The 27,915-nt window shown below is 41.0% G+C and overlaps 2 protein-coding genes across 2 annotated transcripts in view; one reads left to right on the forward strand and one right to left on the reverse strand.

Moving 5' to 3' along the window:
• LOC131981752 (dedicator of cytokinesis protein 2-like) overlaps positions 1–27,915 on the reverse strand; it is a 114,345-nt gene that overhangs the window by 32,924 nt on the left and 53,506 nt on the right. The window lies entirely within an intron of this gene.
• On the forward strand, positions 988–26,431 carry LOC131981753 (protein INSYN2B). Its single transcript, XM_059346194.1, has 4 exons — positions 988–1,094; positions 11,473–13,383; positions 17,951–18,025; positions 25,211–26,431. The coding sequence occupies exons 2-4, from the start codon at positions 11,807–11,809 to the stop codon at positions 25,392–25,394; spliced, it is 1,836 nt and encodes a 611-aa protein (XP_059202177.1). The 5' UTR covers positions 988–1,094; positions 11,473–11,806; the 3' UTR covers positions 25,395–26,431.

The following is a 27,915-nucleotide window of genomic DNA, read 5'->3' on the forward strand; positions in this document are numbered from 1 at the left end:
CTGTGCACAAACAAACAAAGCAGTTATAATTAAGCATAATTAGAACCTGATATCATATGGCATTTAGTCTTACTTTCTATTCAATTTATCAATTTTTTGCCTCGAGAAAAGAAAGCAGCAGCATCCTCAGCTGGTATGAACAGGAGACGAGATATAAAGAGAATGAGACAGAAGGAACGAGAGGGTAGGAGGTGGGACAGTCAAGCACAGAGGATGAAGTGAGAGTGAGGGATGAAGATAAAAGAAGAGCAAAGAATGGTGTGAGGAGGCTAAACTGGGGCAAAGAAGAGGGAGGACAGCGACGAAAAAGCTCAAAGGGGAGAGTGGGGTGGAGAGAAAGCGACAGACCAAGACAGAGAGAGAGAGAGACCGAGGCAATAGTAGACCGTGCTCACACAGAAAAGCAAAGATATAAATAAAGTGACTGATAGAAGCAAGAGTGTGTATTTCTGTGTGTGCGAGCGTGCGTGTGTGTGTTTGGGTCCTGGCTCGACTCCCGGGAGCAGACACTTCTGTGCTGCCAAAGTTTCGCTGGGTCTACCACCGTGCCAGGGTCAATGCAGGCACACACACAGAGACAAAAACCAGGGCATGGCATGGGATTAGCCACCAGTAAAGAGACAGAAACGGGGAGACAGACAGACAGGGAGACGGTGGAGGAATTAATAACAGAGTGATGGTATCTAAGAAACAGGTGAGAGCTAAAGAGAAAGGGTGAGAGGGAGAATTGCAGAAAAAAAATGAGATAGGGATGATCAGAGAGGCAAAAAGAGAGTGGGGGAGATAGAGAGAGAGAGCGAGAGAAAGGAGAGAGAGAGCGAGAGAGAGAGCGAGAGAGAGAGAGAGGAGAGAGAGAGAGGAGAGAGAGCGAGAGAGAAAGAGAAGGAGAGAGAGAGAGAGAGAGAGAGAGAGGGAGGGAGGATCACTGGGCTACGCGAGCATGCGAGGATCAGTAGCAACAGAATGAGACGGAGAGAGAGATAGAGAGCGGTAAAGAGTCGGAGGAGAGCGCTACTGAGGACTTAAGGACTATCAGAGATGAGAGAGAGACAACGGGAACAAACATGTGGAACAAAAGGGAGGATAAGAAAAAGGTAAGTGACTGAAAGAGCAATGAAAGACAGTTAGGTGATATACAGTGTGTCCAGTAAGTGCATGCCTATGTGAGTGAAAGCATAGAAGCCGAACATGTTTCTACTCTTCGTAAAGATGCTGTAAGATGTATTATGACCCTCTGAGGAAGCTCTCCAGTCTTGTAGCTGGTACTTTATTTTCAAAGCAGCTCATTCAAGATTTAAGACACTGGAATAGAGGTTCTGGTGATTGAATGAAAGCAAGCCACAATGAGCCAAATGGACTAATGGACACACCGATTAGGTTTAACCTCTGGAACTCAAAACCAAACAAAAAAAAAAGAAAACACAGTATCTGGCTTAATTTGGGGATCTTGTTTCCTACAGACTCAGTAGCCTTGACAGAAGTGTGTGCATCTCTACTTCAGGAAGGTTGTTTGTGGAAACTGTATTTCTGTTTAAAGAAGTGTGATAATAGCAGCACAGTGTGGATTTATGACTGTGTATGTGTGTGGCAGGTGAGTAATCCTATCCATCTGTCACAGCAGGATTTGCTGCATATGATTACGTCTGTGTGAGTTTATGTACAGTATGTGTATGTGTTTAGTTCCTATTTTTCATGCAACATTCATTACACTTTTGCTTTTAACAAGGACTCTAAATTTGTTGATTTACGCGTGTGTGTGTGTGTGTGTGTGTGTGTGTGTGTGTGTGTGTGTGTGTGTGTGTGTGTATCAGTTGCCCTATTGCTATTAAAAGCCTCTGAACCAATCGCCAGAACAGCTAGTGTAGCTTTAATATGGGATTATATTGCAATAACCCTTCTCTTATACACTAATGCTGCCTCTGTGCATGTGTGTATGTGTTCATGTGAGTGTGTGTGTGTGTGTGTGTGTGTGTGTGTGTGTGAGTGAGAGAGTGAGAGTGAGAGTGAGAGAGAGAGAGAGAGAGAGAGAGAGAGAGAGAACAAGCAAATGTATGCAGGGATCTACAATTGAGGCAGTGTGATATATGTGACCTATGCACTTAACTATTATACAACCTCATCAGTCAAGTTCAGAACATAATTTAAAGTGACAGTTTGTGAATATGTGTGTGTGTGTGTGTGTGTGTGAGAGAGAGACAGACAGACAGACATTGTGAATGTGTGTGTACATTACATAAGCAGAGAGGTGCAATCAATAAGTATTTCATTGGCACAGACAAACACATCAAGACAAGTCAAAACATGATAAAGGCACTCTGAGGGGCTTTTCTTTGTGCAATTAATTTGCATGACAATATTTTTTGGTCACGAGTGCTTTCACACAGAATTAAAATATTATCTGGCAAAAAAGCGACATCATTTAGCAGAAAGGATGTCATGTCAAAGTGTTCACTATAGAGGTGTAGGAAAGGTTGAGGAATTGTCACTAAACTGATGAGGATTACAAAACAACATTACGGAGGCTCAAGAGACCAAACCAAAATAGCAAACTTTACTCCTTTAACCTTGATAAAGGCCAGAAACCAGATACACTCCTTGCATTCTTACTTTTCACAATAAAGCCATCGAAATACATCACATAGCCTAACTGTTTACCAGAGGGAAATTAAATTCTCTCTCAGAGCATTTTGCTAAAAGGAAACACAATAAATTTGATAATGATGATAAATACATCCCTGTTTACTGAAAAATGAGCTGGCACAAATCTATTCAAACATTTTTATTGAAGTGTTGCAACTTCACATAGCTGTAGCTCCACATAGGAGTATTTCATATTTTTTTCATTTATTCATCACACCCTGGTGTGTAAAGGCCTTAAGGAAATACTTGTAGTCTCTCACTTCTTTGCTATGGTAGTTGTGGTTTTTACAGATCAAATTATCATATTAGAAATGTTGAAGAGGAAGGTCAAACTTCTGTAAAGCTTGTTTGAAAAAGAAAACTTTGAAAAACATGGTTCTATAAGGATAAAAAGTCCAGCTTATAAAAAAATGTAATTGTGCTTGAACATAAAGGGCAGATTTTGTTGGTATGTGGTTATAAGTCATTCATCTGAATAATGCAAAGTACATTTCTATGTTCTCATCCCTGAATGAAAGAATGATGCATTGCCAACAGATGCTTTCATGACTTGATTCAGTGCTAATCCAATCTCTAAAGATTTCAAACGTGCTTTATTAATTTGGGGTTGCCATTCCTTTAATGTTTTCTATTTAACATTTAGCTGTGCTGTATATTTGTTATAAGTCGACTGAGAGAAACAAACCAAAACTTTAATTATATTGGCAACGTTTCAAAACTCTATAAATTTGAAAAGTTGTTTACTTATCTAGTAAATCATGCATGCAGAGATAACAGTGCATAAATTCGAGGTGACTGCAGCACAGAAAGAGATAATTTAAAGGGGCATAATGCAAATTACAGACTTGGGAAATCTAATCGATAGGTTATAACATTATACTGCATTGACTTTACACCCCATTTCTCCTGAGAATGACAGTTGATGGGGAGAAAAAGAGATAAAGGTTAAATGAGACTGACAGTGAGACACACTCTAAAGAAATGTGTGTACTTTCATATGCATCCTTGTGTGTGTGTGCTTCACTGACACTCTGCTAACCAGACAGACTGTGAACAGGTGATGAGACACAGGGAAAGAGAAGAGGACTAGAAAGTCAGAAGGGCAAGAAGATGGATGAGGGAGATGGAGGGAGGGCAGCGCGGGCAATAGGATGGAGAGACGAGGAGGAGGAGAGATAGATTGGGGGTTAATGATGGAGAGATTGGATGGGACATGGGGACAGGATGAGTGATACAGCCAGAGAAGAGAAAGATGAGATGATAGAAGAGGATAAAGAGAGCAATGAGGGAATGAGGACAGGTGGAAAGAAGGGATAAAAAGATGAGGTGACAGGAAGAGAAGGCGAAAAGAGAGAATGGTGTGCAGTTTGAGCAAAAATGCAAAACAGACTCTATCACACTCTGTTAGCCACACTGATAAGATGCATGTGTGTGTGTGTGTGTGTGTGTGTGTGTGTGTGTGTGTGTGTGGTCATGCATCTGCAGCTCCTCCTCTAACTCCGATACTTTGTTTTCCCTTTGTTTTCCCTTTGTTGGCATAGAGGATCTAGTTTTCCACTTTATCGTGTTTATCTCTGATTTTCAAATATTTGTTGGCAAATACCTCATAAATATTCAGATTTACATCAGTTTCTCTGCTCTGCTGCTCAGCTAACACACATCCCTCTAGCCAGCAACAAAGCAGATGAATTAAGCTGGCAGATGGATTTGTCAATGACACGCTCTTTGTCTTTGTGTCACCCCTTTGCTTATTACAGGTACCTAACTGGTTGTAAATAAGCCAACAGCATAAAAACAAACAGAATTCCATTTTTATTTTTTTCCTCAGGGGCCCCTAACTGGAACAGAACATGGCTTTGAATTACATCCTATTTTTTCATCTCATAAACAAAAAGGCTAAAAAGGATTCAAACTTTTAAGAAATTCTTTTGGAGGCCTCAGACAGGTTTGAACACTCATCCTCAATTAATGACTTCATTTGTGTGGGAGCGCAAATGAACATGGCAGTTCATTTATATTCTGATCTGATGAAATTACTTTGAATTAATATCATTGTTATCATTATCTGAGGGTTCCTCAGAGAAAAAGCTGACAAGTCCAGGCTCGTCTGCCTCACAGATCTAATGAAGAATTAAGTAACCTCTGGTAAAATTTATGTTCTGCATTTGTCCAATTCATGCATCACTGATTAAACCATGCACACAGGTTTAAACACAGCGCAGTAGATTTATTCAGGGGAGTTTGTCCTGAGGCGAGCACTGACAGTGTTGGCTCGCAGCGTATAGCTTTCAGGGTCTCTCGACATATGACAGCAAAACTCAGAACCCTGCTACTCGTTCGTGTTTGGAGCTAAGTTAAATGGGCCGGATTGGAGCGTAAATCTATCATGAACACACAGTACACAACATTCGCTGGATCGGTGGCTCCCAAAGTAGGTGCTCCGAGAACAGGCCAAGGGTGTCGCAAAATGTATCGCATCATTGTTAATTTATGGTGGTTTTTAATAAAGTTTCAAAACTTTCGAAGCGACTAATGACTTATAACTCACAGTTGCCGGTTGTCATAGTAACGCAACGCTCAGGAGCTCAGATCAGGAAAAAATAGTGGCTGTTGGAGCAGGGGATAGGATTGGACACAGTGAACAGAGCTCAAAGAAATGCTGAGACATCTCAGCCGCGACAGACTAAACTCAAATCAGGCTGAACACCACTTGGCTGAGCAGACAGAGAAACAGGTTCTGGCTGCTTCTGACAGATAGATATCCATCATAGTCCAATTCAATGTGTTATCCCATATTCCCAACATCCCATATTTATCTCTGGTACAGGTGAAAACTAAACAAAGAAGCTCTCTCACTCCCCACTTCAGCAGCAGGTTCACATATCTTATTGAAATGCCTGCAACCTTTTGTGTCCTTGTACACCTTAAATATATGCTCAATTTAAGATATTAAGGAATATTTTCACCTTGTATTATTATTATTATTTTTAAGTTAAAGTCTATTCAAAAATGTTCTTGATAGGCGTGTTTTCACTTTAGTCTGCACACTGTGCTTGAACATCTCACAGGTTTAATTCAGAAGTTTGAAAGCTAATCAATCGGTGTTCAAGGCCAGATCCAGAAATTCTCAATTAAAAAAAGGAAATGTTCTTACAGACCCTTTCAGAGTTTTTAAATACTTTTTAAAACCATGTTAAAACATTGCAGATCATTTTTAAAACATGCCTGAAGGGCCATCTCATATAATAATAAATCTATATCTGTTAAAACCAATTAGCATTTTTGTACTGCAGATTCATGTTATATTTAGGGTTGGGTGGCAATGACAAGACTTTAAAAAAGTTTGGGATGCATTGCTGGTGAGAACAGTCGTTATGTATTATTCTTTTTCTCAAATGTGTAAAGTGAGTGTGTAGGAAACCTGCATTAAATTGTCGTGTTACAAGTTTCTCGGACAGAAACCGGTTCCATTATGTGCACTTGCTGCCGAGAAGAGACACTTGAGTCTTACTATCAGCGAGGCACACACAATCTGCCCCAAACAATGCTTCAATGAGAACCTAACTTGGATTATGCAGGGTTGGCTGAGATACTTGGCTTTTGTAAGATGAACATTACCCTTTGTGGCTTCTAGCTCTTCAGTTGGAATGCTGATTAAAGTGCAGTGTCCCTGAAAAATACAGTTGAACCCAATTAAAATACACAACAAAACAGACTGCAGAGCGCTGAGCAAGTTTCCTTTACCATGACACTTAAAAATGTGAACCCAGTGGTAGGAACCAATTATGGAAACAAAACAAAACAGATTAAAGATGCATACATACTAAATATCTGCAATGAAGCATGCACACAATGGACATCTGCACACGTACAATATTAATATATAAGTGGAAATGAAACTAAACGTGTCCATGCTACTGATATCGACAAAAACCTCTCTTTTCTCAGTCTCTCGCTGTATTTACTGCACACATGTGCTTTCATTTCACATTAAAAGGCAAAACACAGACTGAATCAGATGCCTAAAGGGCTGAGAGGATGATTCTTAGTCACTCAGCTGACTTTCCTTTATATTATCATGTTCGTTCAGGTGAAGTAGGGAAGTCGTACTCATAATGAGGTGTTCAGCCCAACTGACCCGTCTGACAGCTTGTCTACTGATCGCACTGACAGTCTTTTTTAACCATCAATCACATTAAACAAAGCCAGAGAGGAGGTCTTAATAATCTAACAGCTCACACTCTTACAGATCGTGTTGGCTACCTGTGCTGACATTACTCCAACTTCTTCCTACAATTATTAATCAGCAAAAGCCTGTGTAAGCTGTCTGGAAAATAACTCCGAAATTGTGCTATGATTCATATTTATGGAAATATAAAATATGTATTTTTATTGGCAATAATAAAAGTGTCCCTGATGAAATAAAGTGATGGATTTACATTAACAGTTTCAAAGGCTTGTATAAGCAGAGAAAGATAAAACATAAAGTTCACCAAAATATAAATGCTGAAATAGAAAAGTTTTGTGTTGTTGCTCCGAGGCCAGACAACCGGAGGGGGGAAAAAAAACATTGACTGTATAAAATAAAAACATACTACACTACCCAAAATGCATTGGGCGTCTTGTCTCAAAGGGGCAATAAAGTGCTGCGTTTGTTCTGTTCTGGGGGTGAGCAGGCGAGAGACAGTGAGCAAGAAAAGCAGTGTGATTACAGAGCAGTCAAGTGAGTCTCAGTCTCCTTAACACACACACACACACACGCATGCACGCACACACACACACACGCAAGCCCCGTCAATCGGCAGTTGAAAAATGAGGCTCACCTTGAAACGACAGGGGACTCGATTCGCTGGAGCATTCAGGGCTCTGTTACCACTGCAAAGCCGTGGGTGCACACTCATTCACAAGCACACACACAGACAGACAGACAGACAGACACAAACACACACACACATATACCAAGCCTGGCTGAGGCTGCTTGCATTGTAGACAATTCTTGAACAGCCTAAATTCACCAACTGGTAAATTAAACTCATTGCATGTATAAACAGATTTCATAAAAAGCTGCTTCCTGTCAAGAAACTCCCTGTAGTGTTTAAAGGCTGTGTGTGTTTGTGTGTGTGTGGTGACAGATGCTCAAGCGTACTTGCAGTGCGTATTGATTACTGGCAAGCAGTGTGAGCCTCTTCCCAGATCTTCCTGCCTTTTTAGCTTTACACATCCCTTTCTGCCACGCTTCTTTCTTTGTTCCTTAACCAACTCTATCAAACACTTTTGGAATTTTAACTTGTGAAATGGGCCTTTACATCTCACACACACACACACACACACATACGCATCACTTTCATCTTGTCCATGATCCTTCTCCTTCATCTGTTCTCTCCCCTTTATCCCTCCACCACCTTTCTGCACCTCCCCGTGCTGCTGTCAACCCTCTTCTCCTCTTTGGTCGCCTCCCCATCATCCCCCCAGCCAACAGTCCCCTCCCCTTCTCCTCCCCACTCATTCTGCACAGCCAGAGGTGTGATGTGGGCGCAAGACTAAGATTAACCATAAAGACGGAGGGAGGGGAGAGAGAAACACATGGAAAATCAAAGACAGCTAGACAGAGATTGAAAAGGGGGCGGTGAGTGGGAGAGTGAGACAACAAACACACGTAACGATGAAAGACGAAGACGACGAGAGGAGAGTTGTATCCAATAAGATGTAGAGGCAGAGAGAGAGAAAGAGAAAAGAGAGAGAGCAAGTGAGTGATAGAGAGATGGAGACCGACAGACGGGTGTGTGAATCAGAGAAACTGACTTCTGAGGATATGGTGCCACTTTCTGCCTGACAGCCTGCAGGTCAGGGGTGAACAGTGTGACTTGAGATGGGAGGCACACACAAACAAACATGCACTCTCATACACACACACATATAGGCTGTGACAGTAAGGAGAGAGAGAGAGCGGGGGAGAGAGAGGGAAAGTTTGTTGCAGCAGGTGCTCTGGTGTCTGGTGTGGCTTCTGGTGGAAAGACAAATGCTTGAAAATGAGCTGCAGTGAAATTACCTTCAATTGACTTAGTCTGAATCCCAAGGCAAACTTCTTGACAACACAAATACACACTCAAACACACACGCTCGTACATATGCACGCACAGCTGCAGTCTTCACTCTCTTTATTGCACACGCAAACACTGGCTCGCTCTCTCATTCTCGCTTTCCCTTCATCTCTCTCTCTCTCTCTCAGGAAAAATATCATCATCATCTGCAATTTCTTTTCACAAACAACACATCTCAGTCCATTTCTCATCCACCCAGTGGCTGCGGCCTGCTTTGCAAACAGATTACACACACACACACACACACCACACACACACACACACACACACACACACACACACACACACACACACACAAGAAGCCACATCTAATCTAGATGGATGTGTGAACTCTGGGTCAAGACCTGTGTGTCCACTCCAGGACAATTTTTTCCACCGTTACAATCAAAAACAGTCTGGACTGTCAATTATGTGTGACCCCCTGCTTGCTCCAAGGCAATGTGGCAGTCCTTGAGCCAAACACACTGTCAAGATATTCATATAAATAGCAGCAATATGTCCCTGAAGTAGAAATCCTTTGATCTATAGTGCCTGACGTAAAGACCTTACATTTCGTAGCTATACTGGCTGTCAGCAAAGCTCTCGAGCATAATTGTGTCCAACTTTGCCATGAGTACAAACATCACAGTTGTGTTGTCTCTGCTGTACAAAGTTTTATAAACTAGGGATACAGCCCAGAAACAGTCTAAATTTAAACTAAAATTCCATTCTGCAGCCCATGGGCAGGCCCACCAGCATAATAAGCTCTTTTCACTCGGTTTTAATATTTAATGATATTAAATGAAAACTGAAATTCCAAAGAGACTGACAATATTAATTACACTTGCTGTCAGGAAAAAACGGAATAAAAGGACTAAAATCCCCATTTCTATTCTGCTCATGCTGTCAAAACAGCATGTGACACCAGTCGATATGGGTCACACAGGGCATTGCTTTGAGTAAATGTGTGCATAACTCAGATCCAGAATACATATCAACTATGAGTGCAGCGGTCAGGCTCATCACAGTCAGAATGAGTTAGTGCCTGTCCACTGGTGGGGACATATTTTAACTGCTGCAGGGCCACTGCTGATGAGCAGATTTATAAAACTTCTGGAGACCTTGAGCATGAATCTAATGTCTAGGTTTGATTTGAAACTTTTAATCTAATGAGTTTCGAAACTAAGAGGTGAACAAGGACATATTTTCATTTTTTTAAATATTGCACTGTTTGTACCTTGACTCTTAACAACACAGATCTGTTCTGTGATGTTGCAACAGCTGGCACGAAATAAGCTTTCTCTTTCTGTGTGTGTGTGTGTGTGTGTGTGTGTGTGTGTGTGCCAGCTGGTTTAACATCACACACTGACTGCAATAAAAGGACCACACTGGTGAAGACAGGAAAGAAAAAAAAGAAAACTAAATATTGATGCAGACATTAAGAAGATTTCAGTCTGCTGACTGATGCGTCGGACTAATTTCATGCACAAATTATCTTTTGTAAAAGAACCAATATTCAATCAGCAGCAGCACGCTGGATTCCCGAGTTGGTGTAATTTAAATGTAGATGTATGGAAAAAAAGCTTGGATCTACAACATGTCGAAAACTTATTGATGCTTGGATTTTGTGCGGAGACACTTTGAAGTCCCACAACAATTGCATAGGATTATAAACCACAGCACTGCCAATTACCAACAGGGGCTCAATGTGTGTGATTGGGTGATTCTAATAGTTTAAATAACTGCTTCTTTCTAACCTAACAAATATCCAGCCTATTTGTCATATTTTAAAATGCAGAATGAATTGCATATGTATGTATGTATGTGTAACAACCTCCATTTATTCTCTTATCTATCTTTGATGTTTTCAGCTGATACATGCTGCCGCAATGGCCCAATTTCCTCCTGAGGAAAAATCTGATATATTGCTCCAATTTTGTCAGCTAATCATAGTGTCAGAGTGCAACTTTAAAGAGTTCTGAGTCAATTCTCAAGTGATTTAAAGTGATTAAGGTCAGATGATGACTCTTGCTTGCCTCCCAAATGATCCAAAATTTTGCAAAAGCAGATAAGAAAAAAAACAGAAAAGGTAATAAGCCCGCTATGTATTAGAAATAATTTGGCGGTCTATGAACAATTATACAAGAAGTAAAAGATGTGTCAGCACTGACTTTCGGCCACGTGTCTACCTGACTAAAAACAATTAGATGAGTTGCGTTAAACATTATGCCAAAGTCATTACACAGATTTCCATCTGCTTCCATGACGAATGTCGAGGCATGATGCATTATCAGTTTACACACTGCTGTGGAAGGCAAATGTAACCTCATTTTGAATGTGTCATGCTGTGTCATCACATAATAAAAGACTACAACAACATCTGTAGTCCTAAATTTATAAGATTTATTGACATAGCTACTGGGGAGAGTGTGCAACTTGCAACTTTATAGAGATATAAACCATTATCCTTAAGATATCCTGAGTCTTTTCTGTTCCCTCAAGAGGAACAGCTTGATGAGATTTAGAGTTTTGCCTGTGTAACTGCCACCCACCTGCTGGTCTAATAAGAGGTTGATAGAGTTCTATTGATCTGGTCAGTGTGTGCATTCAGTCGAGGTCGAAGCTTTTATATGGTGGTTTACGTGCCTAATGTCTGTGTCTTCTTGCCAATCTGACCATTTATTCCCTGTCTCTTCTCTTCTTTCTTATATGGTTTCTCTCATTCATTCATTCTTTTTTTCTGTCTCTCCAGGACAAACTCGCAATGCCCAGAGAATCCATCCAACTCATCATTCGCAGGCCATCGGTTAAAGACTGAGAAAAGCCTTGACAGTGATGTCCAATCAGAAGTAGCTAATCTAGTAAGGAGGTCATTAATGAGAGGATATTGATAGTTCAAAGCCTTATTGGATATTGAATTCCTGTCTCCAGAAACTCTCTCGCAAACACACAATTCATTTGGGTAAACAGAAGCTGGAAACATTCCTGCTTTTTATTGGATATAATCCTGCTGACGTTGGCTGATGTCACTGCTTGCCTCCATCCCGTTCAGCTCCCCAGGGGGCTGAGCCAACCTGCCAAGGAGTATGGGCAGGAGGGTGGCTGACCCAACCAATCCAGTGCCTGCGCTGGGGGTTCCCCTAGCAGGGGGGCGATGGGGGCCGCTGTGCAGTGTAGGGGTGCAAACATCTCCAGGACTGCGGACTCTCCCCTCCATCAAACGACACAGCAGCCAACCAACCAACACACATCGGCCACTCACCATGGCGACAGACCAAACAACAGCAGTGGAGTCAGGGGGAGTTATCAGAAGTGACAGCAACAGTCTGCCAGTGTCCAAGGAGACATCTCAGAACGAGATCAACAGCCTGACACAGGACGACATGGGGTCACAGGGATCAGGCAGCGGCGTTTACTGCCAGATCAAAGCTATACGGACAAACTCCAAGGACACAAGAGAAAAAAGGACAGCTCGGTATACAAATGGCAGTGTGGTAGCCTCTGATGTGGTGGGAGGGGTTTGCACAGAGGCCACAGAAGGTAAGGAGGCGGCCCGAGAGAGGAGGAGGGTGCAGTCTCTACGGGGGGAGGGCCATCGCACGGTATTAAAGACTGGAAGTGTTTGTACGACCATGCACGCCACTCCACCGCGGCCCTGTCGAGTGATGGCAACTTCCTCACCCAGCCTTTGTGGGACATGTGGGAGGAGACGATCACAGATTACACCGTGCACAGGCGCATGTCGCAGGAAGGCTGTCAATCAAATAACAGCCAGCCAGACTTTACCTAATCCGCCACGGAAACCATCAGTGGCTCACAGCCAGTCAAGGAAAGAATCCGCTCTGGACTCTCAGCCTTGCACAAAAAACACAAACACAGAAAACACCTCCACACACACATCAGTGAAGGCTTCTCAAATACCACAGCTGTCACACACTATACCAAAAACACACACCACTCATTCCAACCACACATCACACCTCCAGAACAAAACAAGAGAGTCAAAGCAGCTGACAAGGCCACATTCTGCAGACTATTCACATTGCAAGGACTCGGCCACACAAACAACAGACACACACATGCAAAACACAGATAAAACAACAGCTCCAGCACACACACCACGACCAAACATACCACCTACAGAAGCATCAGAGCCACATCTAACTGATAAACTCAAGCATGACTTAGCTAAAATCCAGCACAGTGGCGAACACACGCAACAACACACATCAGTCCGTAACGCTTCCACACATCCAGCTCCTTCCCTTCACAGTGATGTAAAAACAACAAAAACACCACATCTCTCACCAAAAAACTCATCTAAACCATCTTGTTCTAAATTGGCCACACCTGTAGCGCAAACCAAAAACACAGAGGAGACCACAGACACTCCCAAACGAACATCCTCGGAAAGGATTAAACTCAAGGACTACGTGAAACAGAAGAGCAAATCATTTGACGACCACACTCTGCCTTGTAAGACTCATATGAAAGCACAATGTAATGGGGCCCCAGGAGGGTTGTTGGGTGCACCAACAGCGCCACGCGGACTGGAGAAGCAGTTGCAGAGTGTGGAGGAGAACCTACATTCCAATCAGGAGAAGATCAAGGTGCTTCTCAACGTCATTCAAGACCTGGAGAAGAGCAAGGCCTTCAGTGAAGGGTGAGAGAAGGGAGTTAACGGGTGAAAATGGGGAGATAGAGTTAGAAGGATATAAGAAGGGGAAAAGAAATGACACCAAGTTAGGGAGCAAAGAGGGAGAGGTAGATATATTCATTACAGTCAATGCTTAAAGTAAAGAGAAACAACTTTTCAACTTTACCCCCCAAATAATTCTAGGTGGTATTATTGCTACTATTGTAAAGCTAACTGGATAGCTTTCCATTTCAGAGCATAGCAACGACCAACAAAGGTATAAGAATTCCAGTTTCAACTCAGAAAACCAAGGTCAATGCTCCGACAACAGCAAAATAAAACACCTGGTAGAGTTCATAAACTTGTTTTGTTACTTACTGATCTAGTAAAAGGAATAACATTTGAATGTTTGGAACTCTTTCACATCCCGGAGCTCTATCCATCTTCAAGATTCACTCTTGCTTTACATAAGTTTTCGTTACTCTCCCTCTTTGCTTTTGTCCTTTTTCAACAGGGCTCTTTTTACTCTGCTAGGTCGAGTTTCCACAGGTATTCCTGTTGTTCCACCTTCCGCCATTTCTGCTACCTCGGGATAGATACTATAAGCTATTTTTTAGTCCAGTTGCCTCTTCGTGAAATGCTCAGTTGTAAGCAGTGATGCAGTGCATGAGGACGAAAGGACTGAAGCTGTATTGTGCTGCCGTTGACAAAAGCCGTTTTAGGATGGGGGGAGCTTTTTCAGTTCTAAGAACTGCCCTTGTTCCTTTGGCAGCACCAAAGAACTATAATTGATCGTAGGTCTTCGTACGCCGCTTTTAGGGACATTTTTGTCCATATATCAGAGTAGGCCCTCTGTACAGTAACTGGTCCATTGATACGTGTACATTGATCGTTTTACCACAGCCTTTGCAGCACCAGCAGCTGCCATTTTTAAAAACCTGTTTGCTGTGTAAGCAACAGATAGCACAAAACAAAATTAACGGATTGTAATGAAGATAATGGAAGAATACGCAGACAAATGGCTGGCTTGTGTCCCTTCAGCATTCATAATGGTAGTGCAACTGCAAAAAAAGCCCTTGAAAGACCTTGTTTGGTCCAAAAACACCCAATGTCATAGGCAATAAAGAGTTTGCAATCTTGTTTCAGACTATAGAGCCCCCATGTTATTATTTTATTACATTCATAAATATAGAAACCCAATAACCCTGGGCTTCACTGCTGATAACTCCTGGGTGAAACAAAAGCACAGGTAATTGTTGATGCATTTCCTTTTACTGGGAGACCGTGAAAGCGAGGTTCATAAGGGAACCGACTTAAACAGCTATGGTGTCACTATTCATAATGCAATTACATTATGGAATGAACATTCACTTCTTAATAAGTTAAAGAAAAACCCTTTCAATTGCCACTTTGGGTAAGAGTGTGAGAGAGCGAGAAAGAGTGATGAAGAGAAAAAAAAGAGGAAGGAAAGAGGGCGTCAAGGACTGAGGAGAGTATATTTGAGGTTTTATGGCAATATATACCGACAGGCTTTCAAGTCCGTGTAATAGATTTTAAATGTCAGGCCGGTGGAGAATTGCTGCAGTGTGTGTGTGTGTGTAGGTGCATGTGTGTGTGATACAATACCGTAGGGATGAACGATACCTGCCAGGCTGTAGTCAATGCTAGCAAATCCTTCCTATATGTACAGTATATGTACTCCCCACAGTAACAGTATCCCTAAGAGACATCTCTCTCTTCTGCTAATTATTTTTATTCTTAAACCCTCGTCTCGTGCTCCACATCCTTTGTTTCTCTCCTCTTCGTAAATCCCAGTTGGCTTTCAGTTCTCATTTCATTGCAATCACCAGCTTCCCCTTTCTCCGAGGCTCTTTAACCCGCTTCAAGCTATTCATCCCTTTCTCCACCTCCGCCCTCGCACCTCTTTCCTCCATTCTTAATTATTACCTTTTTCTCTCTCCTCATCTTTCTTTCTTAGGGCCTCTCCACATATGCATCACGTCTGTAACTAACAACTGTGAATCGCTCCATTGCCCTCTCCCCAGTCATTTTGTGATCTTCCCCTTTTTTCTCTCGGCCTTGACAACCTGTCCATCACTCTCCCCTAGCTGTCACTCTGTTTTGTTTCTCTTTCGCTCCTCATCCTCTTCACCACTTCACCTTTACTGTCAATAGTTCTTCTCCTGTAGTTTATATTATGCCCCCCCCCCCCACTTTTTACCCTTTTCTACAAGTTCTTCCCTTTTGCCTCATCTTCTTTCTCTACCCAAACATCTTGTTTACATGTTTTTACCCTCCTTCTTCCTGCTAGGTTTAGCAGATGTCTCTAGCTCCAGACTAATCCCTATCAAATTACCTTTGAGAAATGCAATTAATGTTTAAGCTGCACAACAAGGCTCCTTAACTCGGTGTACACGCTGTCCTGCCCTGTATGAGTGACTGTATAAGAGTATGTAGGTCCAGGTTCATGTGCTTATAAGGATGCTCGTGTCTCATACAAAGAGTGTGAGAAATAGGGTAAAAGGGGTAAAAAGGCAGACTGAAGAGAGAGGGCGATTAGATAGTAATTAAGAGATGGAGAGAAAAAGGCTTGAAAGGGAGAGAGACAAGTAAGACAACCAGCAACTAAGCGGGTCCGCATGTATCTGATGCTGCGCCAGAAATGAAAGCACTTAAAGTGGGCCGCTGTGATAAAAGTGTCGGCTGAGCTAAGAGGTTGTCATCGGCTCAGCTCCTTATTTTTCTTTCTCTCCGAGAGCAAATGCTTGTCTTTTCTTCTTGTTGTTGCCTTTGATAAAGAGTGGTAGGGGGGAAAAAAGATGCCAGTCAAATAGTCCCTCTCCTTGTAATTAAAACATCTATTTTATCAACATAAATCAGCTACTCCCTCATTTACACAGTTCAGTTAAGGGGCAGCCAAAATATCTTGGCAAAATAAAGCAGTTTAATTAAATGGCAGTCAGCATGAGCTTGTCAGATCTTTTCATCTGACTTTATTTTCCAGCATTTTCTTTCTCTGTAGGTCTTGTTCAAGCTTGATAGCACGGTTTGTATGCGTAATGTTAATGTTTTGTTTTTGTTTTTTTGTAATGAACACCAATTTTCAAAACAGCTATTGTCATATGGAAGACAATAAGATGATTTTCACTGAACACTGTGCTTATAGTAAGGCTATCCTGTAATGTTTGTCTGCCATCCAAACCTACCTTCACAGCTGCTGCACACAATCCTCAGTGGATAGTTTTACCTGCCTGGAATGGCAAACAGGTAACCCACCAGGACTTTTCCGGTGATGTCCTGGGTTACATCGCACGCACTAAACATCACAAGCTAGTTTGCGCCCCTTGACAGCCCCCAGAAAAAAACATCTTATGTTGCCGAGTATGTGTAGGTGGAGAGACTAATAAAATTGTGACACCAGCAGTCAAGAGAGCAAGACTCTTTCCAGTAAAGAAAAGCAGGCCCTGTTGTTAGTGCAAAATTGCTATTTCTACCATACTTCTCTGCTGTGTTACATCTAGAAAGACTTTAGATTTTAGTGGCAGATACTGAAACCTGATATTTACAGACCAATCGTATTCCCAGGTGGTCAAATACCAACACTTTGCCACAGCCCTTGAAGTTTAATACTGATGCATAAGGCACCCTTTAAACTCCTAATGAGAAGCACCAGCCTTTCAACTAACACCGATGTGCAATATTTAGAGGCTCGGTACTCAGCAACTGCTGATGTAGTGTGAAAAGCGAGAAACTCCGCATAAGAGGAACACGGGGTGGCTGAGGGGGTCAAACAAAGGGAAAAGAGAAAAGCTGTATTTACGTGTTTTAGGGTTCCATGTGAGCAAAAAGATTTTTAAATCTGTTATTTATAGCCATTTATTGGATATTGCTCTGGCCTTTTTTTGTTTAGTATTTTTTTGTAGACATCGTGACAATATTACATTTTGGTGATTATATTTGAGTCAACTTTTGTACATTTACATACCATGTGACTGCACACATCATCAATGCTGATTGTCATTAACAAGTGATTCAAGTTGCCTTGGAAAGCTGAGAATCTTAGTTTCAACAATTTAGAATTAGTTTGTCGCAAAAATGGTCATAACTTTTTTTTTATGTTTTGTAGAATGTGACTAGCTTAGCATTAATGCTACAATAGTCTTTTGAGGGTTAACCTATGTAGGCTATGTAATTTAATTTAAAAATAAACAACATACTTTCCTTAAACTTAAAGTAGTTTTGTTGCTTCACCATATCAGGTTAGTTCTGTTTGAATTCATAATGTTAACCACTTGACACATGTTTAAAACTCCAACTGTATTGAAGCGCCATAGTTTGACAGATAGAGTTACCTACTGCATTGAGAAGTGATGCTGAGTTGGAGATGAGAACAGGCTGATTATTTATAAATCACTTTCTCAAGGACAATCATTTTTCAAAGATGTTTCAACATATGACTAAAATACCAACACAATATCAGAAGTAAGAAAGTTATTTTGAACATTAAACGTGTAAGTTCTATCAGGATGCGCAAATATGTTAAATGAATCTTCTATATATGTATAAGAATGTTTTACATGTGTTGTTTCTGCAGTCGCAGCTCATACAGAACTGGTCAGGACATTAACAACTGCCCCACCTGCCAAAAGACAGCCTGCATCATCTACAGGTAACCTGATCAAGATAATGAGCTTACTGCATTACACAACCAAACAATGACAACTCATTCTTTCCTGCAGCGTAATAAACAGCCCAGAACCCTCTCCTGTATGCCTTCTGTAGCCCTGAAAATGTTCTATTTCCCATTGTTTTCCCATGTTTTATCACTTATTCAGCATACCTCTCTTTTTTATTCTAATAGCCTTTCTTCCTGATACCCTGCTGCCACTGCCCTTTTCTCCCACTATGATAATTGCACTACTCCTACAATATATTTCTATTATATGAAAAATGCGCGAGTGTGAGTGATCCACCTCATCAATATTGAAATGAATACATGCTGTATTGTGGAGATTAGAACAGGATGCTCTCTCCAGGAAAGTTATTTACACATAAAAGAATGTTCTGTGCAAACAAGCAAATTAATTCAGCATCTAAATGATGCGTCTTTCCTGTTCTAGTCGTCCCTTGTGTGCGTGACCTAAATAAGTAATCGCATTCTTAGATCCTCTGTAACTTACTGAGCTGCGCCCTCACAATCTGATACCCATACTGTAGTTAAATCCTCTCTTCACCTTCACCCCATTCCTCTCTTATTCTCATCATTTCATTATGTAAATCACTCCATCTTCTCAGCCCATGCCTGCTATAGCTCTCATTCTTTCATCTCTAACTTTCAATCAAACCGCTTTCCTTGCCTCTTTCCATCTGTCACATGCCAATGCTGTAATCACCTGTGCCCCATTCCCACCTAACCCCCAACACTTTACTCTTACTGTGCACTGCTCACACACGCTGGAAATGTGGGTGTTCACATTTACAGTACTTTCGTGGACAACACAGAAAAAGAACATAAAAGGAAAACATTTACTGGCTTTTACCGGAATAATCTGGAATCCTTTTAGTCTAAAACTTTTACAATGCTATGTATATAAACCTTTCTTGCAGGCCACAAGGGATAATGACTCATTTTACAGGGCTCTATATCGCCAATCCTCCCTCAGTCACAAAGACATTTGCCTCCCAGCAGCCCCACATCTGCATCCCTCCCGTACTCTCACTTTCTATAACTCTGTTGTTTAATCTCTCCATCTTTTCACACATACTTCTGCAACTCCCTATTCCTCTTCATCCCATTCTCCCTCCCCCTTGATGTTAATTAACACAGCAGGATTCTTAGCCAAGTAAGTTGTAATGAACTCCAAGGGGAATGACCTACCACATGGCAACATGCTCATCTACCCATATATCCATACAGATGTACACAGATGGAAGTGAACACACACATGTCTTCCCCTATTTTGCACGGATATATATGCAAACACATGAAAGCAAAGATGAAAGCCCTACAACTTACATTATACACAGACTTCACAGTCATCACCCACAAAATGATAGGTCGTCAGCGTTGTCAAAAACTATAATGTACTGCTGCATTGTTCATATAGCCCTTTCTTTTTTCACTCACTCACAGTGTTGTCTCCTCAAACGTCTCATTCACTCCGGTTGAATATAATAATTTGCAGGTTTTTAAAGATGATGTTGTGTTACCATAGACTGTATATAAATAATGGACGTAGTCACCGTGACGTCACCCATTGGTTAGTGGACTGCCCATTGGAAGCATCAAGTTACACTCGTCGCCATCTTGTTTCCGATACGGGGAGCAGACCATATTTGGACTGTGGAGGAGCGAGAGGGATCTGACGACACTGACTACACGCCTCTCTACACCTCAACCTGACTGAGCGAAGCCGCTGCTAATTCATGTTAGCATTAACTGGGATGTTAGTTTTGGCTAGCAAAAAATAAAAACAAAATGTACGTTACTTACCTAAGAAAACTGAACAGCGACTCCTTGGAGTGTCTGTTAGTCCAATCAAACGCTGAACAAGACATTTTTACTGAACAAAACGTTCAAATAATGAATTAATAATTTCATTAAGTGAAAATACAGTGTGAGAGGGTCAAAGTTATGAGACCAAATCGGTAACGTCCTTTTTATATCTATATATAATTTTATATATAACTCTACTGACACGTTGCCGTGGATACGCATTGCTCTGCTTCTTTCCTGATGACGGCTCGCCTTGTTCGTGACCTGTCAATCAAAGGTAGCCATGCCCCAAATCATACGATTCTTTATCTTCTATTTTCTTCTAAACGGGGCCCTTATTAGAACTATTAACATCAAATTGTCTTGAAGGAGATTTTTTACTAGCGATTGAGACGATAGTGTTGTCCTAAAAAAAAATGTCTGAGGTAATAAATCAAGTGAGAAGTTTTGTCATTTTCCACTGAAATGAATCGACAGATTTTTTTGCAGCCACACTTAGCGCCCCCTGCTGGAATTTTCGGTAGAATGCAGGCTTAAGGCACTTCCTGGTTTACCTCCATGCTCAGACACGGAGAATGCCGCCTGTGTGTTACATTACTGTTTTCCTCTTATCAAAACTGGTAACGAAGAATAATACTTTTCAAGGTATTGTATCGAAGGTGTTAAATTACCCGTATACATGTTTTTTGTGTGGCTGCAGCCTCTAGTGGCCGTAGTAACTAAGGCAGTGATGTGATGTAGTATAAAGAGCAACAAACTCCGTAAAGAGAGGAGGTCGGTGTTGATGCATAGGTTAAACAAACTTTCACCCAGGAGACTACTCTTTATGTCCTGTGTGAAAACCAAAAGTCAACCTTGAGCTACATTTACTTATTCACGTAAATCTGTTAGTATGTAACCATATTACGTAACATCACCCCATCACATACTTATTTTAACCCAAACCATAATCTTTTCTCTCATAGAGGTTTGGGAGTGTGTTGAGTACACAACCATTCACTGCTCACAAAAAGCTTTTTTTTTTTTAAAAGTCTGCTCTTCCAAAAGTATTTCTGTGCATGAATATGATGAAACTGAGTTTTAAACAAGCAACAAAACACTGACAAAAGCTTCTGGAAAAAAAAAATCTATTGAAGGCTCTGAATGTACTGTATGAATTAGCAGTGTTGGAAATTTGACGAGAGAAAATCTGTGTTTACAAGGCATATAGTTCTATTACTTTCTCTTTACTGTAATTATTCTATTTCACGAACGAATGAACATGGAGTGCAAAGTAACCTGTCATTAAAAAACTACAAAACACGACTTAATAACAGACATTAAGACATTACAATACTTTCAATGCCCTGAATTTAGATATCTTTAGACATTTTAAGGGCCTGGGGCTAGCGTGTTGCTACTTCTCACATCATTGTTATACCCGTTTTCTCTTCTGAATTTCAGAGATTCACTTTCCTGCTCCACTTTCCCTTTGTTTTTCTTGCACACATGCAAATATAATCATGCATGCACACATTTTAATTAATACAACAAGAAAAGGGAATCAGCTTCTATTGGATACATCTGTGCACAAATTTCACATGCATACTTATATTCACACACTCATACATACTCATAAACAAAGAAATGGATATATTTCACGCTCTGTGAAAGATGTTAATGACTGAGACGGATATGCAGAATCTGCTTAGCAATCACTTTTCTTATGAAAAATAACATGCATTATATATGCAGAATACATTTTTAGTGGCCCATTGTGACAAACACACACAAAAGTCACAAGCTCCATTAGTAAGATTGGACGACCCTTATCAAACCCTCAGAGAGGATTCTGGGAAAAGAGGATGTGCGATAGGGAAAGGGAGATACACAAGCAGAGGATGAGTTACGCGTGGGACTGAAACATCCATCTTAATGAATTGTGGTGAAAACAGTGGTTTTGATGTGGGCTGGCTGCCTCAAGATATTTTGCCATTGTCAGTCCTAATTAATCTGTATGATGAGAGACAAGGGGGACAGGAACTTTTGACAACCCCTGTTTTTCTCCCACAGCTTAAACAGCTCAAATACAAACACTCATCGAGACATAAGCAGGTACTCACACCTAACACCAATTCTTCAACTTGTACATACAGCCAACTAGTACAAGATAATACAAGAGATATAAAAAATCCATACATACAAAACCTAAACGTTAACCCTATCCATGATTCTATTGAAAAATGATGTGAATCTTATACACTGGTCTTTACAGTCGCCAGCCCTACTGAACACTTATGAGAGATTTTGGACATACATGTTGGAGAGCGCTCTCGACAACTATCATCAAAACAACAAATGAGGGAAAATATTTTGGGAAAATGATGCTCTATCACTCCAGTAATTTTCGAGAGAGATGTAGAATCAATACCAGGGTGCAGTTTTGTTTTGGCAGCAGGTGGCGGCCCAACACCTTACTTAGACAATTTGATAATTTGTCACCCATCTGTCTACGGAACTTGTGGTGCCCAAATAGCCAAAGTAATACATTGCACTAGAAAAACATAACATTAACGTCTCTTTTAAGAAATAATGATTCCATAAATCTTGTCTATATCCTGCATGAAACTGCACACAACACGGTTGGTGGAGTATCTCAATTAACCTTAATGGCTGGGTACGGACTAGATACTTGTCATTCAATACCAAATTTCGGTAACGCTTTATAATAAGGTCCTTAATAACCATTAATTAACAAGTGATAAGGCATTGTTCTCGCTTTAGATCCGGTAGTTGCAAAAAGCATAGTTAACTTATAATAGATGAGCAATAAAGTATATTTTAATATCAATAAGCAAACAAAATAAGATTAATAAAGGCATGGCAAAGACATAATGGGTGGGTAATGGGTGTTTGTACTGCCATTATTAACACTTATATAAGCTTATAAAGACACAATAATGTTAATAAGCATCTTGTAAGGACTTACAAGGGCCTTATTACTTGTTAATTAATGGTTATTACAAGGACCTTAATATAAAGCGTTACCCAAATTTCAATTCTTAAGGAGTAAATTTCATGAGTGTCAGTGATCCAATGAGAATACAGCATGCCTGAACCAGGAGCTAATAATGCAGGAGATTGGCTTTCTGTTGTTATACATCATAGATGCATGCAGGAAAAACTCTTCATCACGCACAAAGACAGGGCTTGTGTGTGTGTAGTTGTATGTTGACTGGCTTGGCTCCAGTGTGCATCACATAGGTGAAAAGGAGAAGATTTGTGCTATAATGTGTAGTGTTGTCATTTGTTTGTGTTTAAAGGGATTTTATAAAACTTCATTGAGAGACCAGGATTGAAGTAATGCAATTGGAATTAGTTATTTTTTAACAATGCCCGATCTTAGTAACCAGGCCATGATATCTGGAAACAGACATTGCTGTGGAGTTTTTCAAATGTGTTGTATTTGGTGCTTTGAACACAACAAGCCAAGTGCCATCTAGTTTCATTAAATTCAAGAGAAGGCAGTCATCTCGACAGCCGATATCGCTAATCCTCGGTGACTCACACCAAAACAATCTAGATTGATAAACAGAACTGCAGGTAAGAGGAGAAATGTGTTTTTGATTTGGTTGAAGAGTCCCTTTAAAAATTTAACAGCTTCTCAAAAGGAAAGCATCAACAAGAACACACAGTCATGCACACAGTTGCAAAGACGCTGAAGATGACAGCTTGCAGACCGAATTAAGAGCAGCAGCTTTTTCCGACTGTGCCATAATCCCATGAACAATGGTGAGAGAGAGGTAGATCTGAGTGCAGAGGTAGTTAGAGAGGATTCGAAGAGTGGGAGGTTGAAACCTACTGAAGTGTATGGGTAAATAGAGACCCGACAAAGAAAAAGTCCTCCACTCTAAAACAAGATAGACTACAAATTAAGTGAATGTGGGACAGGTGCACCACTTTATCTTTTATTATATATATGTTGTTTGTGTGCGTGTGTGTAGTCATAGCACATCTCCTTTATTATTTATTCATGGAACCCATCTCCCTTCCTCCATGCCCACTGGAGCTTTTATTTTTCCTCTACTCACTCATTCCCTCACTCCCTCCATCCCTTTGCTCTTTCTTGGGGAGCTGAGACCTTTCTGCCCTCCTCCTCTCCGGAGGCACTCATCCTATCCTCCTTTACCTCAGTCTGTCTTTTTGTTTCCCTCCATTATGACCTCTCTGTCCTGTTTTTTTTTGTTTTTTTTAAAGCTTGCCTTTCTTTCTTTCATCCATCCCTCCATCTCCCAGAGGAAAGTCAGCTTCTTTCCTCTCTCTTTCCATAAGTCCCTGCATACTCTCTTTTCCCTCTCAGTCAGCCATGGGCTTGTTGTGGAAGATGCACACGTTGGGTGTCAGGGGAGCACATATGTGTTTGTATAGTATGTGTGTGAGTGTGTGTGTGCGTGTGTGTTGGGATGTTGGGGCACTGGAGAAGAGGAGGGGAATTGTCTCTGCTCTCCTTGCCTCATCATGTGCCTCATTAACTCCAGATGCCAGGCCCTATGCAGCTCCACCCCTTTACTCCAACTCAACACACACATTCTTTCATACACTAAACCACAGTTACCAAAAGGAGAGCGGAACTCAAAGACTACTACGCTATGACCCGCAGCAGTGGACACTTCAGAGAGATGGTGAGAAAGAGATCGCAAGAGAGACATGAGATGGGAGGGGGAATGACAGAAGCATAGAAAAAGAAAGCCAAGAGGGTCTGCTTTGAACACATCAGAGGAGCGAGAAAAAGTTCCTCCCTTGCTCCTTCCTTTAGCTCCTCTATTTTGCAAATGCTTCTCTCCTTTCCTGTCCTCTCCTCCCTTTTTCATTCTCCTCCCACTCCTCCCGTCTCACAAGTCTGTGATCTATTCGTGCATGGAGCGCAGAAGAATACTATGGACGTGAAATGAGTGCTGAGTGGAAGCCTGTGTGATGTATGTGTGTGTGTGCTGAAGGTGCATATATGTGAGTTAACACAACATGGCTTTACATCTCCATATAAAACTGCATTATGCACAAGCACAATCTCTCTGTGAGGTGTTGTCAGCATTTTGCGATACACTTTACATTTTAATGTCCCTAAAACTCCTTCACTCACCTTTCTCTCAATCCCTCTTTCTAATCTCTCTTTCTGCAAAGTAGACCTCCACCTGTCGCCACATCCCTCCGCTCATCCTCTCTCTTTCACTACCCCCACATCTAATCTCTTTTGGTGAAAAATGAGCTATATAAATAAATTTGACTTGATTTGACACTACCCCGACCTCTAAAGTGTGCTCCCACTGCCTCTCCCTGTTTCCTCCCCCTTCAACTTCTCTCTCTTTCTCCCTTCTCCAGTGTGGAGCATGATTTCCGACAGCAGGAGGGACGCTTCCTGGGGGTTCTGGAGGTCCTGGATGGGGATTCTGATGTGCCTGCAGCCACTCTGACCAAGCCCACAGCAGCCCCTTCCTCCACCAGCCGTCCCAGCACCAAGGCCCGTGTCAAGAAACTTCGCAAGAAGTGTTTCTGGTGGCTGTAAGATTTGGAAAACAATCTTTGGAGCCATATGGCTTATGGGTGATGATTGTGTTCCAGGAAGCCCTAAAGTTTTGGAATAAAGCATCTCTCTCATGGTCCTGTGGGTGTGTATTGTGTTTAAGTGTCATTAAAATCAGTGGAGCGTCCCTGTAAATGGCACTTTCTGCGTAGCAATCCATCCTCAGCTCTGAAAATACACACCAGGGGACCAGATAGAGAAAAAGAAAATGCACTAAAGTAAGGAAAAGAGGACCAAAGGAGCTGCTGAACGTCTCCTCTGATATATCTAAGAGGGAGATCAAGATCACCATGACCTTCTCTCTGTGGGAACAGGACTTTAGTGACTATGTTGTGTTCAACTTTTGACTCACAGTGAGGATACGGTATCCCATTACAATCCTCACTTAGAGACTTACAGCATTGACACTTTGGAAGACGAGCAGGCATATTGTTTGTCACTTGGCTGAGTGACTGTCTCGACAGATGGACAGATGTATGAACGGATTTACAGCAAGATGGATTCATGCTACAGCTGGGAATGAATCCTCACAACAGTTTTGGCTAAATCGCATCCGTAATCAGGGGAATCAAAGTGCTTCTGAAAATCCAAGCAATTAAAGAACTAATCGAAATACTGTGTCTTTGGACGGCTGAGCATCCAAAATGTGAATGTAGCAACAACTGAAGAGCTGAAGAGGATATGAGTAAAAAGAAGCTGATGAGCTTTCCAGAAACAAACAGACATCTTGCTGGGTGGATATCAGGGTTTTAGAGAGCACCATGGAGATTGTGATGAGAATACATTAAGAGACAATGTGATAGACAGCTGATCACAGACTGACAGGACGTCATGTCAGATGATTACACATTCTGTCAACGTTGTCTGACAGAGTGATTGATTCTCTCCTTTATTACCATCCAAAATGGAAGTGCTTTGATGTAAGCTCAATCTTGTTTCAAGGATTTTACACACACACCTGCATACAAATACAGGAACAAAAAGGCATACGCTTACAGGCACCAAAACACACACACACACACACACACACACACACACACACACACACACACACGCACGCATTAGGGCTGGGTGATACGGAGAAGTCAAATATCACAATATTTTTGACCAAATACTTCCATATTAAGTGTTGGGCTGATTTATGGTACTATCACAAAACAATTACACAATGAGAATTTTGATAAACAATCACCAATAATGTGGCTATAATGTCAAAGTTGTTAAAGGCAAATAACAGTTAGAACAGTCTGGTAAGTAGTTTATTGTGATGTAGCCTTTAAAACCAGGAAAAGACAACACTTATGCCACATTATGATATCCAACATTTAATCTCATATGACAATATTGATAAAATATCAATATATTGCCCAGCCCTAATATAAATATACTTGTGAACCAATGCAAACTAGGGGTAGACCAGTTCATCACCAGATCACTTCGCAGCTAGTTGGCAGCCTACATTCATGTTTCAGAGATGTATCAATACTTGCACAATCTGAGCTCATAAGGCACCTATAAATTCTGTATGAATTACTGTGAACCTAGCTGTGTGTGTCTGAAAATGTTCTTGATATCACATTGCACAAATTGTGCAGAGGAATGCTTTGTTGTCGTGCAACATATGGAGAACATCAGTTTCATGTGATTTAGCACCCACCAACTGTGACTGTCTGCAGATTCACAGTGACTACTTAAAGCAAGTTACCAAGTAAATTAGAGATAAAAAACAAAAAGTCCAATCTTTGTGAAGTTTTTCTCCAACAAAAAACATCACCTTGTTCACATTAATTACATACTGTAGAAAACAATTATGTATCTATAAACCTGTTCAGTAGCATTCAGGCCACACTGCCACTGGTTCATTATAGGCTAAATAATAATCTTGAAGATTTTCATTAAAATTAATGTCTGTTAAGTCGTTATCTTTTGCCAAATGGTGTAACACAATGGTGATTGAGCATATGGTGCACTGATAAAAGCCTTTATAATTACAGTACTACAAACTGGGTTTCTGTGGTGACATTCCAGGGAAAAATCACAATCGGCCGACCTGTTCTGTCACCCAACAGGGGTTAAGACCCCAGGTAGTGAAAGTGGCTTTTTTTAAAGGTCTCTGCTAGCCCTGTGAGTAAACCGTTATTATTGTAGAACAACAGACGATGAAACTTGTGAAAGTAAGATCATCACAAGGCCAAAATGAAAATCTTCAAGAATGTAACTTTAAGCTACAACAGAGCAGCAAAAATGTATGTGAAAAACCACTTTTTTTATTTAAAAAATACATTTTAACCAATGCCATTGTCAAACATAACACAATTAGTAAGAAATATAGTCTTTTATTACAAACGATGTATTGGTAGACTTCTATCAGAAATTAAAACTCAAAAATCTATGAATTTAGTTTGAGTCTATCCCTGTTGCAAACTCACACACACACATAATTATTTTTGCACACGCATATATACACACACACACCATTTGTACAATGCTGAGTTCACAGCAC

Source organism: Centropristis striata, chromosome 12 (genome assembly GCF_030273125.1).
Source record: "Centropristis striata isolate RG_2023a ecotype Rhode Island chromosome 12, C.striata_1.0, whole genome shotgun sequence".
Classification (NCBI taxonomy): domain Eukaryota; kingdom Metazoa; phylum Chordata; class Actinopteri; order Perciformes; family Serranidae; genus Centropristis; species Centropristis striata.